This window comes from Dendrobates tinctorius, unplaced genomic scaffold (assembly GCF_039654945.1).
Source record: "Dendrobates tinctorius isolate UK_male_01 unplaced genomic scaffold, ASM3965494v1 ptg000243l, whole genome shotgun sequence".
In the NCBI taxonomy this organism is placed as follows: domain Eukaryota; kingdom Metazoa; phylum Chordata; class Amphibia; order Anura; family Dendrobatidae; genus Dendrobates; species Dendrobates tinctorius.
Window position 1 is genome coordinate 7793462 of NW_027361910.1, and position 15875 is coordinate 7809336.

Here is a 15875-nt window from a genome sequence, read left to right on the forward strand (position 1 = left end):
TACTAAACTAGCCCTGACTGATAAACATTTACCGATTGGTGGTCGTTTAATAGCCTGTTTACACAGAGGGACCAACGTAAACAATGCGCAGTGAGCAATCGGTAATAGATCACTCTGTGCATAGGCGGCCATTGTTGTGTGCTGTTTACACGGCATGGCACATAGCCAAGAAAAATGATCTTTTGAGCTGCGCAAAAGAGTACTTCACCCAATGAACGATCATTTTCCTGGTTCACTGGATGATCGGCAGCCGGTTTATACTGAAAGCGGTTAGCAACTTGGAACTTGTAGGTATGCTGTGCTTGCTTTTTACAATGTTTTCTTTAATTGCGTTGAAAGATAATGAAGAATTGTCCTTACTGCCAGAAGCATTGGATTTTTTATTCTAATGTGATATTATTTTTTTCAAATTGAAATTACATTTTTTTTTTACATAATAGTAAGAATTTTGTTGAAGAGTATTGTAAATGCTGCATCAAATGTACAATTTGGCATGTGGCGCAGGTTGTATAATAGTCGCCCAACATGCTATGGGCAATTTCAAACTCCATTTAGTTGTTTATCAAGGTTGAAAGCTTTTTAATGGAGCTAAATATTGGTCAAAGACAAAGTAAACTAATTCTCATTCTGTTTCCATGCAACGGTGAGCCGAGACGGCCATTGATTTTGCTTGTGTTGATAAATGGTGCAGAGATTTTTAATCTGATATTTCTTATACTGCTTTATTGGTATAGGACAATAAGTGCTTTATATCTGTACTGTCTGGGGAAGAAATGACTGTTCTTATCTTTGAGGAAGGTATGACAGATGTTCTAACACCTGACCTGTTCTGTGCAGTTCTGAACAGAGATTACTCTCCCCTACAAGTTAGTAATTTGCTGTTGTACACTTGCATGCTGAAATTGGTAATAAGAAGTCACATATTAGGATTCCTGTGATTTGTTCGTTGCTGAAAGACGCCAATGTTCGACTTTTTTCTTTTTCTGAAGGCCCAGGTCGAAGCCAAGAAAGAACATGAAGGTGCAGTTCAGCTACTAGAGGTGAGTAATAATGGAAAGACTATTTTAGTGGGCGCCTTAGCTCTATATCTGTTATTGTTGGACAGTATTTTTAATATTCTAATGCCATGAGTGCCAGCTGTTTTTACTTTTCCACCCAGGAAGAGATCAGGAAAAAATGTGAAATTTCACCAGACTCTGTCCTATAGGCAAAATTCCTCATCCTGAACTAAAATATCGATTGATAACTGAGAAAATGTTCAGTCCCATAGTTTTATCATAGGGTACACATGCTGTCTGTATATCATGAAGTACTAATTATTTATTTAGCACCATGTTATAATATATATATTATAGACAGATATTCAACTTCCTAACAGTGATAACAATAATTCCAATAAATTATATATTCATTTATATTCTTGGCATTTCTTGTTCTGTATGTATATCGCGCAACTACAAATACATAGGCATAATAGTGAATTGAGAGTTGTGTATTTTCAATGTCTACTATTGGGGGGAACCTGTCAGCTGTGCAATTTACGGCCATCAAGTTCTAGATGGGAAAGAGCTGAAGATATTGCAATATAGATTTCTGGGGGAAAAAAAGTCAGTACAACCTGTGTTTTATTAATTGAAGCTCCAACTCATTTTGGGCTTAGCCGAAAAGGGGGTGATTCTAATCAGTGATTGGCTACCTCCCCTGTTAGGTATATATACATAGATGGTTGTCATCACATACTGCCTCCCCTGTTAGGTATATACACACACAGATGGCTGTCATCACATACTGCCTCCCCTGTTAGGTGTATATACACAGATAGCTGTCATCACATACCGCCTCCCCTGTTAGGTGTATATACACAGATAGCTGTCATCACATACCGCCTCCCCTGTTAGGTGTATACACAGATATCTGTCATCACATACCGCCTCTCATGTTAGGTGTATATACACAGATAGCTGTCATCACATACTGCCTCCCCTGTTAGGTTAAACAAAAAACGGCACCCTGAGGAAGCCCACGTAAAACGCACTTTGGGGCTACATTGTCTCTTTGCACATATGGACTTATATGGGTAAGATGCACTCTGATGGCACTATGACACTTTATTGATCTATAGTCACTTTTTGTGTCCCAAATACAAGAGTTTTATCAGTGGCAGCTTCTGTTTATTTATCCATTGGATGGTTTTTTTATATTGTTGCCATTTTATTGTGGGACTTGAATAGTGTTATACTTATGGGTGTCCATTAGGGGTTAATTTCCTGGTCCGTAAATGATTTGCATGTGCTTTAGACCTTGTAATGTTCGTGTCTTTCACTTTTTTATTCTTTGGTTTATTTAATTATTTTTTGAATATGATATTGTGATATTAATTTAATAAAATATTTTATATTTTTAACAGGTTTTCTGTACTCCTATCTATGTGTGTATATTCTCCCCTGTTAGGTGCATATACACAGATAGCTGTCATCACATACTGCCTCTCCTGTTAGGTGTATATACACATATAGCTGTCATCACATACTGCCTCCCCTGTTAGTTATATATGCACAGATAGCTGTCATCACATACTGCCTCCCCTGTTAGGTGTACATACACAGATGGCTGTCATCACATACTGCCTCTCCTGTTAGTTATATATGCACAGATATGTGTCATCACATACTGCCTCCCCTGTTAGTTATATATGCACAGATATGTGTCATCACATACTGCCTCTCCTGTTAGTTATATGTGCACAGATAGCTGTCATCACATACCGCCTCTCCAGTTAGTTATATATGTACTGTAGGGATGTGACTCGCTTAGGTGCAGCGGGAGACAAATATGAGACAGGTTCTTCAACAGTGCTTGCGGTTTATTCACGTCATAAACGCACAAGGCAGCATAACACCAAAAGTAGCCTTTAGCTCAGGCAAAAACACAAATGTCCGTGGTTGTAGACTCAGAGCAGGAGTCTCAGCACACATGGGAGGCTTAGTCCTCCCCACATACAACTACCTGGTTCAGGAGCAGGCCACATTATAAGGCTGTAGCCACACCCACGAACCCAGCAGCTGACTGGTCACCTGACTGTGACCTCACCACAGGTCCTTCAAACAACAACAATAATAATATCTGGTAGGCTTTACATTATAGAGACCAGCCATTTATGAGGCACATATCTCCCATCGATTACACAACCCTTAGCCCTGCCACATACCTCCCCGCTCTGCCTAAAGCTGTAGGGCTTGGCACTTTCACCTACCAGGCAAGGGATTCTGGAGAGGGCATCGGCATTCCCATGTAGCTTCCCGGCCCTATGCTCTACATGGAAGCTGAAGTCTTGTAGGGCTAAGAACCAGCGGGTGACCCTAGCATTCTTGCCCTTTGTTTCCCTCATCCACCTGAGTGGGGCATGGTCAGATATTAACCTAAACTTCCGTCCCACCAGGTAGTACCGTAATGTGTCCACTGCCCATTTTATGGCCAAACACTCCTTCTCTACAACTGAGTAATTTCTCTCACAAGAAGTCAACTTCCTACTCAAGTAGAGAACAGGATGCTCCTCCCCACGTATCTCTTGGGAAAGGACAGCTCCTACCCCGACATCTGAGGCATCTGTCTGGAGGACAAATTCACGTTTAAAGTCTGGGGCCACCAAAACGGGTTGCTTACAAAGAGCTCCCTTCATTTCTTGGAAGGCGGACTCTGCTTCTTTGGACCAGCTGACCATCACTGACTTTGTCCCTTTAAGCAGATCAGTTAGAGGTGCAGCCATTGTGGCGAAGTTTGGGATGAACCTCCTGTAATATCCCACAATCCCCAGGAAGGCTTTAACTTGCTTCTTTGACAGCGGTCTCGGCCATGTTTGAATTGCTTCCACTTTATTGATTTGGGGTTTGATCTCGCCACACCCCACTACATATCCGAGGTACTTGGCTTCTTCTCTCCCCAAGGCACACTTCTTTGGGTTTATTGTAAACCCCGCCTCTCTTAGAGCATCAAACACTGCTTGGACCTTCTCCAGGTGAGTCTCCCAGTCCGGGGTAAAGATGACGATATCATCTAGATATGTGGCAGCATATAGCTTATGAGGCGCAAGGATTCTATCCATCGCCCTCTGGAAGGTTGCTGGAGCTCCCTGTAGGCCAAACGGCATCCGGACATACTGGAAGCACCCGTCTGGTGTGGAGAATGCCGTCTTCTCCTTGGCTTCCTGTGCCATGGGAATCTGCCAATATCCCTTTGTCAGATCCAAAGTGGTTATGTATCTGGCCGGTCCAAGTCTCTCGATGAGCTCATCAACGCGTGGCATGGGATAAGCGTCAAACTTGGAGACCTCATTCAGCTTTCGGTAATTGTTGCAGAACCTCCATTCACCATCAGGTTTTGGGACCAGGACAATCGGGCTCGACCAGCCACTCTTGGATTCCTCAATGACCCCGAGCTTCAACATACGCTGCACCTCCTTGGAGATTACCTCTCGCCGGGCTTCAGGAATACGATAGGGTTTCACGTTCACCCGTACATGTGGCTCGGTCAGAATTTCGTGCTCCACCACCTTCGTGTACCCCGGCAACTCTGAGAACAGGTCGCGGTTTTTCTGGAGTAACTCCCGGCACTGCTGTTTCTGGGCCTTCGACAGAGTCTCCGCTATGGTAACGGCTCCAACCTCCCCTTCTAGGTTGCCCAGCAAGCACGGAGTTACCGCTGGCTCTCTATCTTGCCATGGCTTGATAAGGTTAACATGGTAAACCTGGTATGGCTTCCGTCTTCCGGGTTGGTGGATCTTGTAGTTTACGTCTCCCAGCTTCTCCACCACCTCATATGGCCCTTGCCACTTGGCCAAGAACTTACTTTCCACCGTCGGGATTAGCATGAGAACTCGGTCTCCCGGATTGAACTGCCTCACTCTGGCTGACCGGTTGTAGACCCTGGCCTGAGCCTTTTTTTGCCTGGCGGAGATGTTCTTTAACAATGAGCATCACCTTCGCAACCCTCTGCTGCATCAGTGCCACATGCTCAATGACGCTTCTGTGGGGCGTGACTTCGGCTTCCCAGGTTTCCTTGGCTATATCTAGGAGACCTCGCGGATGCCGGCCGTACAGAAGCTCGAAGGGGGAGAACCCCGTGAAGGCCTGGGGAACTTCACGGATAGAAAACAGTAAATACGGTAAGAGACAATCCCAGTCTCTACCATCTTCCTCTATGACTTTTCTCAGCATGCTCTTCAGTGTCTTGTTAAACCTCTCAACAAGGCCATCTGACTGCGGATGGTACACTGAAGTCCTTAACTGGGAAATTTGCAAGACTCTGCACAATTCTCTCATCACCTTGCTCATAAAAGGTGTCCCCTGGTCGGTCAGGATCTCCTTTGGCAAACCCGTCCGGGAAAACACATGGACCAGCTCGCGGGCTATACTCTTCGCGGAGGAGTTTGTCAGGGGAATGGCCTCAGGATAGCGTGTGGCATAGTCCAGGATGACTAATATATACTGATGGCCCCGAGCTGATTTAACTAAGGGACCGACCAAGTCCATGGCAATTCTCTCAAATGGCACCTCAATAATGGGCAGTGGCACAAGAGGGTTCCGAAAATGAGATGTGGGGGCAGTTAACTGACATGTCGGGCAGGACCTGCAATAGTTTACTATTTCCCGGTGACACCCAGGCCAATAGAACCTCTGTACAATCCGTTCCTGGGTTTTTTCCACCCCCAGGTGTCCCCCCAAGATGTGTGAATGGGCCATGTCCAACACTTTTCGTCTATAGGGGGCTGGTACTATTAACTGCTCTGCCACCTCCTCCCTTATTTTTGTGACCCGGTACAACAATTCCCCACTCAACATAAAATGGGGAAACCTTGTGTCTGCTCCCGGCTCTTGTGCAACCCCATTAATGACGGTGACATTGTTAAAGGCTTCCCTTAGTGTGGGGTCCCTATGTTGGGCAGTCCCAAAACTCTCCCCGGCCACCCCTAACTCCGGGATGTCAGGTACAGGGGACCCTTCCTCTTCATCCCCAACAAGGACACATAAAGGAAACTCGTCTGCCTCTGGTGGTGGCGATGCCTCAGTGGGGTGGATTGGTTCCCTGCTCTTGCTAGCACACTCAGAACCCATCCCCCACAGATCCCAAAACAGACAGAAATCCTGGCCAATAATTATGGGATGCAACAAGTCTCGAACAACGCCAACTTCATGCGACTCTGTGCCATGCGCCGTTTCAATATTCACCCTAGCCATAGGGTAGTCCTTTGCATCGCCATGTATGCACCGAACACCAATCTTTTTACCCGGGAGTATGTTTAGAGGAAAACTGGCCCTCACAAGGGTCACCAAGCTCCCGGAGTCCAGAAGTGCCATTACTGCTCGACCGTTCACCTTCACAAGACACGCTTGTGGCCCCTTGTTAGGTAGCGAGTTCACACTGCAGGCTGGATATGCGTAGTATGAACTACGGCGTCCCATGCTGCAGTCCATCTGCTCGGTGGTCTGGGGACAACGGGCCGCTATATGTCCTGGCTCATGACACTTCCAGCAAATAACACCCGAGGGGACCTTGGGCACCGACTCCCCCGCCCCTTTTGACCTTGGACGCACCACCCCTTTTTGTGACTCCGCCCCCTGATGGAACCCCCAATACGGAATGGGCTGCTTCCCCAAGGAACCTTCCATCCCCTGGTATCTCTCGACCAGCCCAACCAGTTCATCAGCATTTTGGGGATCACCCTGGGCAACCCAAGTCTGTAGAGGTCTCGGCAGAGAATGCACAAACCGATCCATCACAACTCGCTCTACCATCTGTGCAGGGGAAGCCGACTCTGGCTGCAGCCATTTCTGGACCAGGTCAAACATTTGGGAGCGCGGTGGTTTGTCCCAGTGATAGGCCCAACGATGAACTCTCTGTGCCCTGGTAGTCATAGTTACCCCCAAGCGGGCGAGAATTTCCGCTTTTAATTTGGGATACTCTCTGGCATCTTGTACCGTCAGGTCAAAGTACGCCTTCTGGGGCTCTCCCATTAGGTACGGGGCCAGTACCTCCGCCCACCGCTCTGGCTGAAGTTTTTCCCTCTCAGCCACCCTTTCAAACACCGTCAGGAAGGCCTCAACATCATCCTCAGGGGTCATTTTTTGTAAGGCGCGTCTTACCGCCTTCTCGACGTCGGTGGCATCAGCCCGACCTGGGGTTGGGGCGCTCGTCCTGCCCTCCTGGATGGCGGTTGCCAGAAGCTGCATCTGCTGCCGTTGTTCCTGCTGGCTCTGCTGGAACTGCTGCCGCTGCTCCTGCTTGCCTTGCTGGATCTGCTGTAACAACAGCTTGTTGGTTTCCTGCTGCAGTGCCTGGGACTGGACCAGGTGTTTCAGCAGGTCCTCCATGATTCCCGGCAGTGCTTGTTGCCCCGCTGCAAACTTCACCCAGGAAATGCAGCAACTGTCTCAAGTCTCTGCTGGGACCGCTGCCCGCACGTGTACCACCAATTGTGGGGATGTGACTCGCTTAGGTGCAGCGGGAGACAAATATGAGACAGGTTCTTCAACAGTGCTTGAGGTTTATTCACGTCATAAACGCACAAGGCAGCATAACACCAAAAGTAGCCTTTAGCTCAGGCAAAAACACAAATGTCCGTGGTTGTAGACTCAGAGCAGGAGTCTCAGCACACATGGGAGGCTTAGTCCTCCCCACATACAACTACCTGGTTCAGGAGCAGGCCACATTATAAGGCTGTAGCCACACCCACGAACCCAGCAGCTGACTGGTCACCTGACTGTGACCTCACCACAGGTCCTTCAAACAACAACAATAATAATATCTGGTAGGCTTTACATTATAGAGAACAGCCATTTATGAGGCACATATCTCCCATCGATTACACAACCCTTAGCCCTGCCACAGTACAGATAGCTGTCATCACATACTGACTCCCCTGTTAGTTATATGTGCACAGATATCTGTCATCACATACCGCCTCTCCTGTTAGTTATATATGCACAGATAGCTGTCATCACATACTGCCTCCCCTGTTAGGTGTATATACAGCGATAGCTGTCATCACATACTGCCTCCCCTGTTAGTTATATATGCACAGATATCTGTCATCACATACTGCCTCTCCTGTTATATATGCACAGATATCTATCATCACATACTGCCTCTCCTGTTAGTTATTTATGCACAAATAGCTGTCATCACACACTGCCTCCCCTGTTAGTTATATATGCACAGATAGCTGTCATCACATACTGCCTCTCCTGTTAGTTACTGTATATTTGCACAATTAGCTGTCATCACATACCGCCTCCCCTGTTAGTTATATATGTACAGATAGCTGTCATCACATACTGCCTCTCCTGTTAGTTATATATGCACAAATAGCTGTCATCACATACCGCCTCCCCTGTTAGTTATGTATGTACAGATAGCTGTCATCACATACCGCCTCTCCTGTTAGTTATATATGTACAGATAGCTGTCATCACATACCGCCTCCCCTGTTAGTTATATATGTACAGATAGCTGTCATCACATACTGCCTCTCCTGTTAGTTAGATATGTACAAATAGCTGTCATCACATACTGCCTCCCCAGTTAGTTATATATGCACAGATAGCTGTCATCACATACTGCCTCCCCGGTTAGTTATATATGTACAGATAGCTGTCATCACATACCGCCACCCCTGTTAGGTGTCTGTACACAGATGGCTGTCATCACATACCGCCTCTCCTATTAGTTATATATGCATAGATATCTGTCATCACATACTGCCTCCCCTGTTAGTTATATGTGCACAGATATCTGTCATCAAATACCGCCTCTCCTGTTAGTTATATATGTACAGATAGCTGTCATCACATACTGCCTCCCCTGATAGGTGTCTGTACACAGATGGCTGTCATCACATACTGCCTCTCCTGTTAGTTATATATGCACAGATAGCTGTCATCACATACTGCCTCCCCTAATAGTTATATATGCACAGATATCTGTCATCACAGATATCTCCTATTAGTTATATATGCACAGATCTGTCATCAAATACTGCCTCTCCTATTAGTTATATATGCATAGATATCTGTCATCACATACCGCCTCTCCTGTTAGTTATATATGCACAGATATCTGACATCACATACTGCCTCCCCTGTTAGTTATATATGCACAGATAGCTGTCATCACATACTGCCTCCCCTGTTAGTTATATATGTACAGATAGCTGTCATCACATACCGCCTCTCCTGTTAGTTATATATGCACAAATAGCTGTCATCACATACTGCCTCCCCTGTTAGTTATATATGTACAAATAGCTGTCATCACATACCGCCTCTCCTGTTAGTTATATATGTACAGATATCTGTCATCACATACCGCCTCTCCTGTTAGTTATATATGTACAGAAATTTGTCATCACATACCGCCTCCCCTGTTAGTTATATGTGCACAGAAATCTGTCATCACATACCGCCTCTCCTGTTAGTTATATATGTACAGATAGCTGTCATCACATACTGCCTCCCCTGATAGGTGTCTGTACACAGATGGCTGTCATCACATACTGACTCCCCTGTTATATATGCACATATATCTGTCATCACATACTGCCTCTCCTGTTAGTTATATATGCACAGATAGCTGTCATCACATACTGCCTCCCCTGTTAGTTATATATGCACAGATATCTGTCATCACATACTGCCTCTCCTATTAGTTATATATGCATAGATATCTGTCATCACATACTGCCTCTCCTGTTAGCTATATATGCACAGATATCTGTCATCACATACCGCCTCCCCTGTTAGTTATATATGCACAGATATCTATCATCACATACTGCCTCCCCTGTTAGTTATATATGTACAGATAGCTGTCATCACATACTGCCTCCCCTGTTATATATGCACAGATATCTGTCATCACGTACTGCCTCTCCTGTTAGTTATATATGCACAGATAGCTGTCATCACGTACTGCCTCTCCTGTTAGTTATATATGCACTGATATCTGTCATCATATACTGGCTCTCCTGTTAGTTATATATGCACAGATATCTGTCATCACATACTGCCTCCCCTGTTAGTTATATGTACACAGATATCTGTCATCACATACCGCCACCCCTGTTAGGTGTCTGTACACAGATGGCTGTCATCACATACCGCCTCTCCTATTAGTTATATATGCATAGATATCTGTCATCACATACTGCCTCCCCTGTTAGTTATATGTGCACAGATATCTGTCATCAAATACCGCCTCTCCTGTTAGTTATATATGTACAGATAGCTGTCATCACATACTGCCTCCCCTGATAGGTGTCTGTACACAGATGGCTGTCATCACATACTGCCTCTCCTGTTAGTTATATATGCACAGATAGCTGTCATCACATACTGCCTCCCCTAATAGTTATATATGCACAGATATCTGTCATCACAGATATCTCCTATTAGTTATATATGCACAGATATCTGTCATCAAATACTGCCTCTCCTATTAGTTATATATGCATAGATATCTGTCATCACATACCGCCTCTCCTGTTAGTTATATATGCACAGATATCTGACATCACATACTGCCTCCCCTGTTAGTTATATATGCACAGATAGCTGTCATCACATACTGCCTCCCCTGTTAGTTATATATGTACAGATAGCTGTCATCACATACCGCCTCTCCTGTTAGTTATATATGCACAAATAGCTGTCATCACATACTGCCTCCCCTGTTAGTTATATATGTACAAATAGCTGTCATCACATACCGCCTCTCCTGTTAGTTATATATGTACAGATATCTGTCATCACATACCGCCTCTCCTGTTAGTTATATATGTACAGAAATTTGTCATCACATACCGCCTCCCCTGTTAGTTATATGTGCACAGAAATCTGTCATCACATACCGCCTCTCCTGTTAGTTATATATGTACAGATAGCTGTCATCACATACTGCCTCCCCTGATAGGTGTCTGTACACAGATGGCTGTCATCACATACTGACTCCCCTGTTATATATGCACATATATCTGTCATCACATACTGCCTCTCCTGTTAGTTATATATGCACAGATAGCTGTCATCACATACTGCCTCCCCTGTTAGTTATATATGCACAGATATCTGTCATCACATACTGCCTCTCCTATTAGTTATATATGCATAGATATCTGTCATCACATACTGCCTCTCCTGTTAGCTATATATGCACAGATATCTGTCATCACATACCGCCTCCCCTGTTAGTTATATATGCACAGATATCTATCATCACATACTGCCTCCCCTGTTAGTTATATATGTACAGATAGCTGTCATCACATACTGCCTCCCCTGTTATATATGCACAGATATCTGTCATCACGTACTGCCTCTCCTGTTAGTTATATATGCACAGATAGCTGTCATCACGTACTGCCTCTCCTGTTAGTTATATATGCACTGATATCTGTCATCATATACTGGCTCTCCTGTTAGTTATATATGCACAGATATCTGTCATCACATACTGCCTCCCCTGTTAGTTATATGTACACAGATATCTGTCATCACATACCGCCTCCCCTGTTAGTTATATATGCACAGATATCTGTCATCACATACTGCCTCCCCTGTTAGTTATATATGCACAGATATCTGTCATCACATACCGCCTCTCCTGTTAGTTATATATGTACAGATCGCTGTCATCACATACTGCCTCTCCTGTTAGTTATATATGCACAGATATCTGACATCACATACTGCCTCTCCTGTTATATATGCACACATATCTGTCATCACATACCGCCTCCCCTGTTAGTTATATATGCACAGTTATCTGTCATCACATACTGCCTCCCCTGTTAGTTATATGTACACAGATATCTGTCATCACATACTGCCTCCCTTGTTAGTTATATGTGCACAGATATCTGTCATCAAATACCGCCTCTCCTGTTAGTTATATATGTACAGATCGCTGTCATCACATACTGCCTCTCCTGTTATATATGCACAGATATCTGTCATCATATACTGCCTCCCCTATTAGTTATATGTGCACAGATATCTGTCATCACATACTGCCTCTCCTGTTAGTTATATATGTACAGATCGCTGTCATCACATACTGCCTCTCCTGTTAGTTATATATGCACAGATATCTGTCATCACATACCGCCTCCCCTGTTAGTTATATGTGCACAGATATCTGTCATCACATACTGCCTCTCCTGTTAGTTATATATGCACAGATATCTATCATCACATACTGCCTCCCCTGTTAGTTATATGTGCACAGATATCTGTCATCACATACCGCCTCTCTTGTTAGTTATATATGTACAGATATCGGTCATCACATACCGCCTCTCCTGTTAGGTGTATATACAGCGATAGCTGTCATCACATACCGCCTCTCCTGTTAGTTATATATGTACAGATAGCTGTCATCACATACTGCCTCCCCTGTTAGTTATATGTGCACAGATATCTGTCATCACATACTGCTTCTCCTGTTAGTTATATATGCACAGATTGTTTCTGGCCTCCCTGAGCTCGCCTTAGGACTGATAGCTGTCATCACACATTGCCTCCCCTGTTAGTTATATATACACAGATGGCTGTCATCACATACTGCCTCCCCTGTTAGATGTATATACAGAGATAGCTGTCATCACATACTGCCTCCCCTGTTAGTTATATATGCACACATAGCTGTCATCACATACTGCCTCTCCTGTTAGGTGTATATACAAAGATAGCTGTCATCACATACTGTCTCCCCTGTTAGGCTGTGTGCACACGCTGCGGATTTTGAGGCGGTTCTGCAGCGGATTTGGCCGCTGTGGACCCGCAGCAGTTTTTGCTGCGGTGTACAGTAGCATGATTCCCTATGGGAATCAAAAACCGCAATGCAGATGGTGTGGAATTTTCCGCGCGGATTATCTGCGGTTTTCAATCCGCAGAAAGAATTGACATGTCATTTCTTTCTGCGGATTCCCCTGCGGTTTGCCATCTCCTCCATTGAGGAGATGAAAAACCGCAGGGCAAAACCGCAGAGCAATCCGCAGGTAAAACCGCAGGTATTTTGACCTGCGGTTTCACCTGCGGATTTTACAAAATCCGCGCGGATGAATCCGCACCTAATCCTCAGCGTGTGCACACAGCCTTAGGTGTATATACACAGATGGCTGTCATCAAATACCGCCTCCCCTGTTAGGTGTATGAACACAGATATCTGTCATCACATACTGCCTCCCCTGTTTGGTGTATATATAGACATAGCTGTCATCACATACTGCCTCCCCTGTTAGGTGTATGTACACAGATGGCTGTCATCACATACTGCCTCCCCTGTTAGGTGTATATACAGCGATAGCTGTCATCACATACTCCCTCCCCTGTTAGTTATATATGCACAGATATCGGTCATCACATACCGCCTCTCCTGTTAGTTATATATGCACAGATAGCTGTCATCACATACCGCCTCCCCTGTTAGTTATATATGCACAGATAGCTGTCATCACATACTGCCTCCTCTGTTAGTTATATATGCACAGATAGCTGTCATCACATACTCCCTCTCCTGTTAGTTATATATGCACAGATATCTGTCATCACATACTGCCTCCCCTGTTAGTTATATGTGCACAGATATCTGTCATCACATACTGCCTCTCCTGTTAGTTATATATGTACAGATCGCTGTCATCACATACTGCCTCTCCTGTTAGTTATATATGCACAGATATCTGTCATCACATACTGCCTCTCCTGTTAGTTATATATGCACAGATATCTGTCATCACATACTGCCTCTCCTGTTAGTTATATATGTACAGATCGCTGTCATCACATACTGCCTCTCCTGTTAGTTATATATGCACAGATATCGGTCATCACATACCGCCTCTCCTGTTAGTTATATATGCACAGATAGCTGTCATCACATACCGCCTCCCCTGTTAGTTATATATGCACAGATAGCTGTCATCACATACTGCCTCCCCTGTTAGTTATATATGCACAGATAGCTGTCATCACATACTCCCTCTCCTGTTAGTTATATATGCACAGATATCTGTCATCACATACTGCCTCCCCTGTTAGTTATATGTGCACAGATATCTGTCATCACATACTGCCTCTCCTGTTAGTTATATATGTACAGATCGCTGTCATCACATACTGCCTCTCCTGTTAGTTATATATGCACAGATATCTGTCATCACATACTGCCTCTCCTGTTAGTTATATATGCACAGATATCTGTCATCACATACTGCCTCCCCTGTTAGTTATATGTGCACAGATATCTGTCATCACATACCGCCTCCCCTGTTAGTTATATGTGCACAGATATCTGTTATCACATACCGCCTCTCCTGTTAGTTATATATGTACAGATATCTGTCATCACATACTGCCTCTCCTGTTAGTTATATATGCACAGATTGTTTCTGGCCTCCCTGAGCTCGCCTTAGGACAGATAGCTGTCATCACATATTGCCTCCCCTGTTAGTTATATATACACAGATGGCTGTCATCACATACTGCCTCCCCTGTTGGGTGTCTGTACACAGATAGCTGTCATCACATACTGCCTCCCCTGTTAGGTGTATATACACAGATATCTGTCATCACATACCGCCTCTCCTGTTAGGTGTATATACAGAGATAGCTGTCATCACATACCGCCTCTCCTGTTAGGTGTATATACAAAGATAGCTGTCATCACATACTGCCTCCCCTGTTTGATGTATATACAGACATAGCTGTCATCACATACTGCCTCCCCTGTTAGGTGTATGTACACAGATGGCTGTCATCACATACTCCCTCCCCTGTTAGTTATATATGCACAGATAGCTGTCATCACATACTGCCTCCCCTGTTAGTTATATATGTACAGATAGCTGTCATCACATTCCGCCTCTCTTGTTAGTTATATATGCACAGATAGCTGTCATCACATACTGCCTCCCCTGTTTGATGTATATTCAGACATAGCTGTCATCACATACTGCCTCCCCTGTTAGGTGTCTGTACACAGATTGCTGTCATCACATACTGCCTCCCCTGTTAGGTGTATATACCCAGATGGCTGTCATCACATACCGCCTCCCCTGTTAGGTGTATATACACAGATATCTGTCATCACATACCGCCTCTCCTGTTAGGTGTATATACAGAGATAGCTGTCATCACATACCGCCTCTCGTGTTAGGTGTATATACACAGATAGCTGTCATCACATACTGCCTCCCCTGTTAGGTGTATATACACAGATATCTGTCATCACATACCGCCTCTCGTGTTAGGTGTATATACTCAGATAGCTGTCATCACATACCGCCTCCCCTGTTAGGTGTATATACACAGATATCTGTCATCACATACCGCCTCTCCTGTTAGGTGTATATACAGAGATAGCTGTCATCACATACCGCCTCTCGTATTAGGTGTATATACACAGATAGCTGTCATCACATACTGCCTCCCCTGTTAGGTGTATATACACAGATATCTGTCATCACATACCGCCTCTCTTGTTAGTTATATATACACAGATGGCTGTCATCACATAATGCCTGCCCTGTTAGGTGTATATACAGCGATAGCTGTCATCACATACCGCCTCCCCTGTTAGTTATATATGCACAGATATCTGTCATCACATACCGCCTCTCTTGTTAGTTATATATGCACAGTTATCTGTCATCACATGCTGCCTCCCCTGTTAGTTATATATGCACAGATAGCTGTCATCACATACCGCCTCCCCTGTTTGATGTATATACAGACATAGCTGTCATCACATACTGCCTCCCCTGTTAGGTGTCTGTACACAGATTGCTGTCATCACATACTGCCTCCCCTGTTAGGTGTATATAC

At 44.6% G+C, this 15875-nt stretch overlaps 1 protein-coding gene across 18 annotated transcripts in view; it reads left to right on the plus strand.

Moving 5' to 3' along the window:
• The window catches only part of RIMBP2 (RIMS binding protein 2), an 813871-nt gene that overhangs the window by 555698 nt on the left and 242298 nt on the right, over positions 1–15875 (plus strand). For all 18 annotated transcript variants that reach the window (XR_012222753.1, XM_073557052.1, XM_073557055.1 and 15 more), the window contains one exon: positions 990–1040. Coding sequence is in view for 17 of the 18 variants with exons in the window: in XM_073557052.1 (XP_073413153.1) it covers positions 990–1040 (51 nt within the window). In the remaining variant the exon portion in view is untranslated. The remainder of the gene's footprint in view (positions 1–989; positions 1041–15875) is intronic.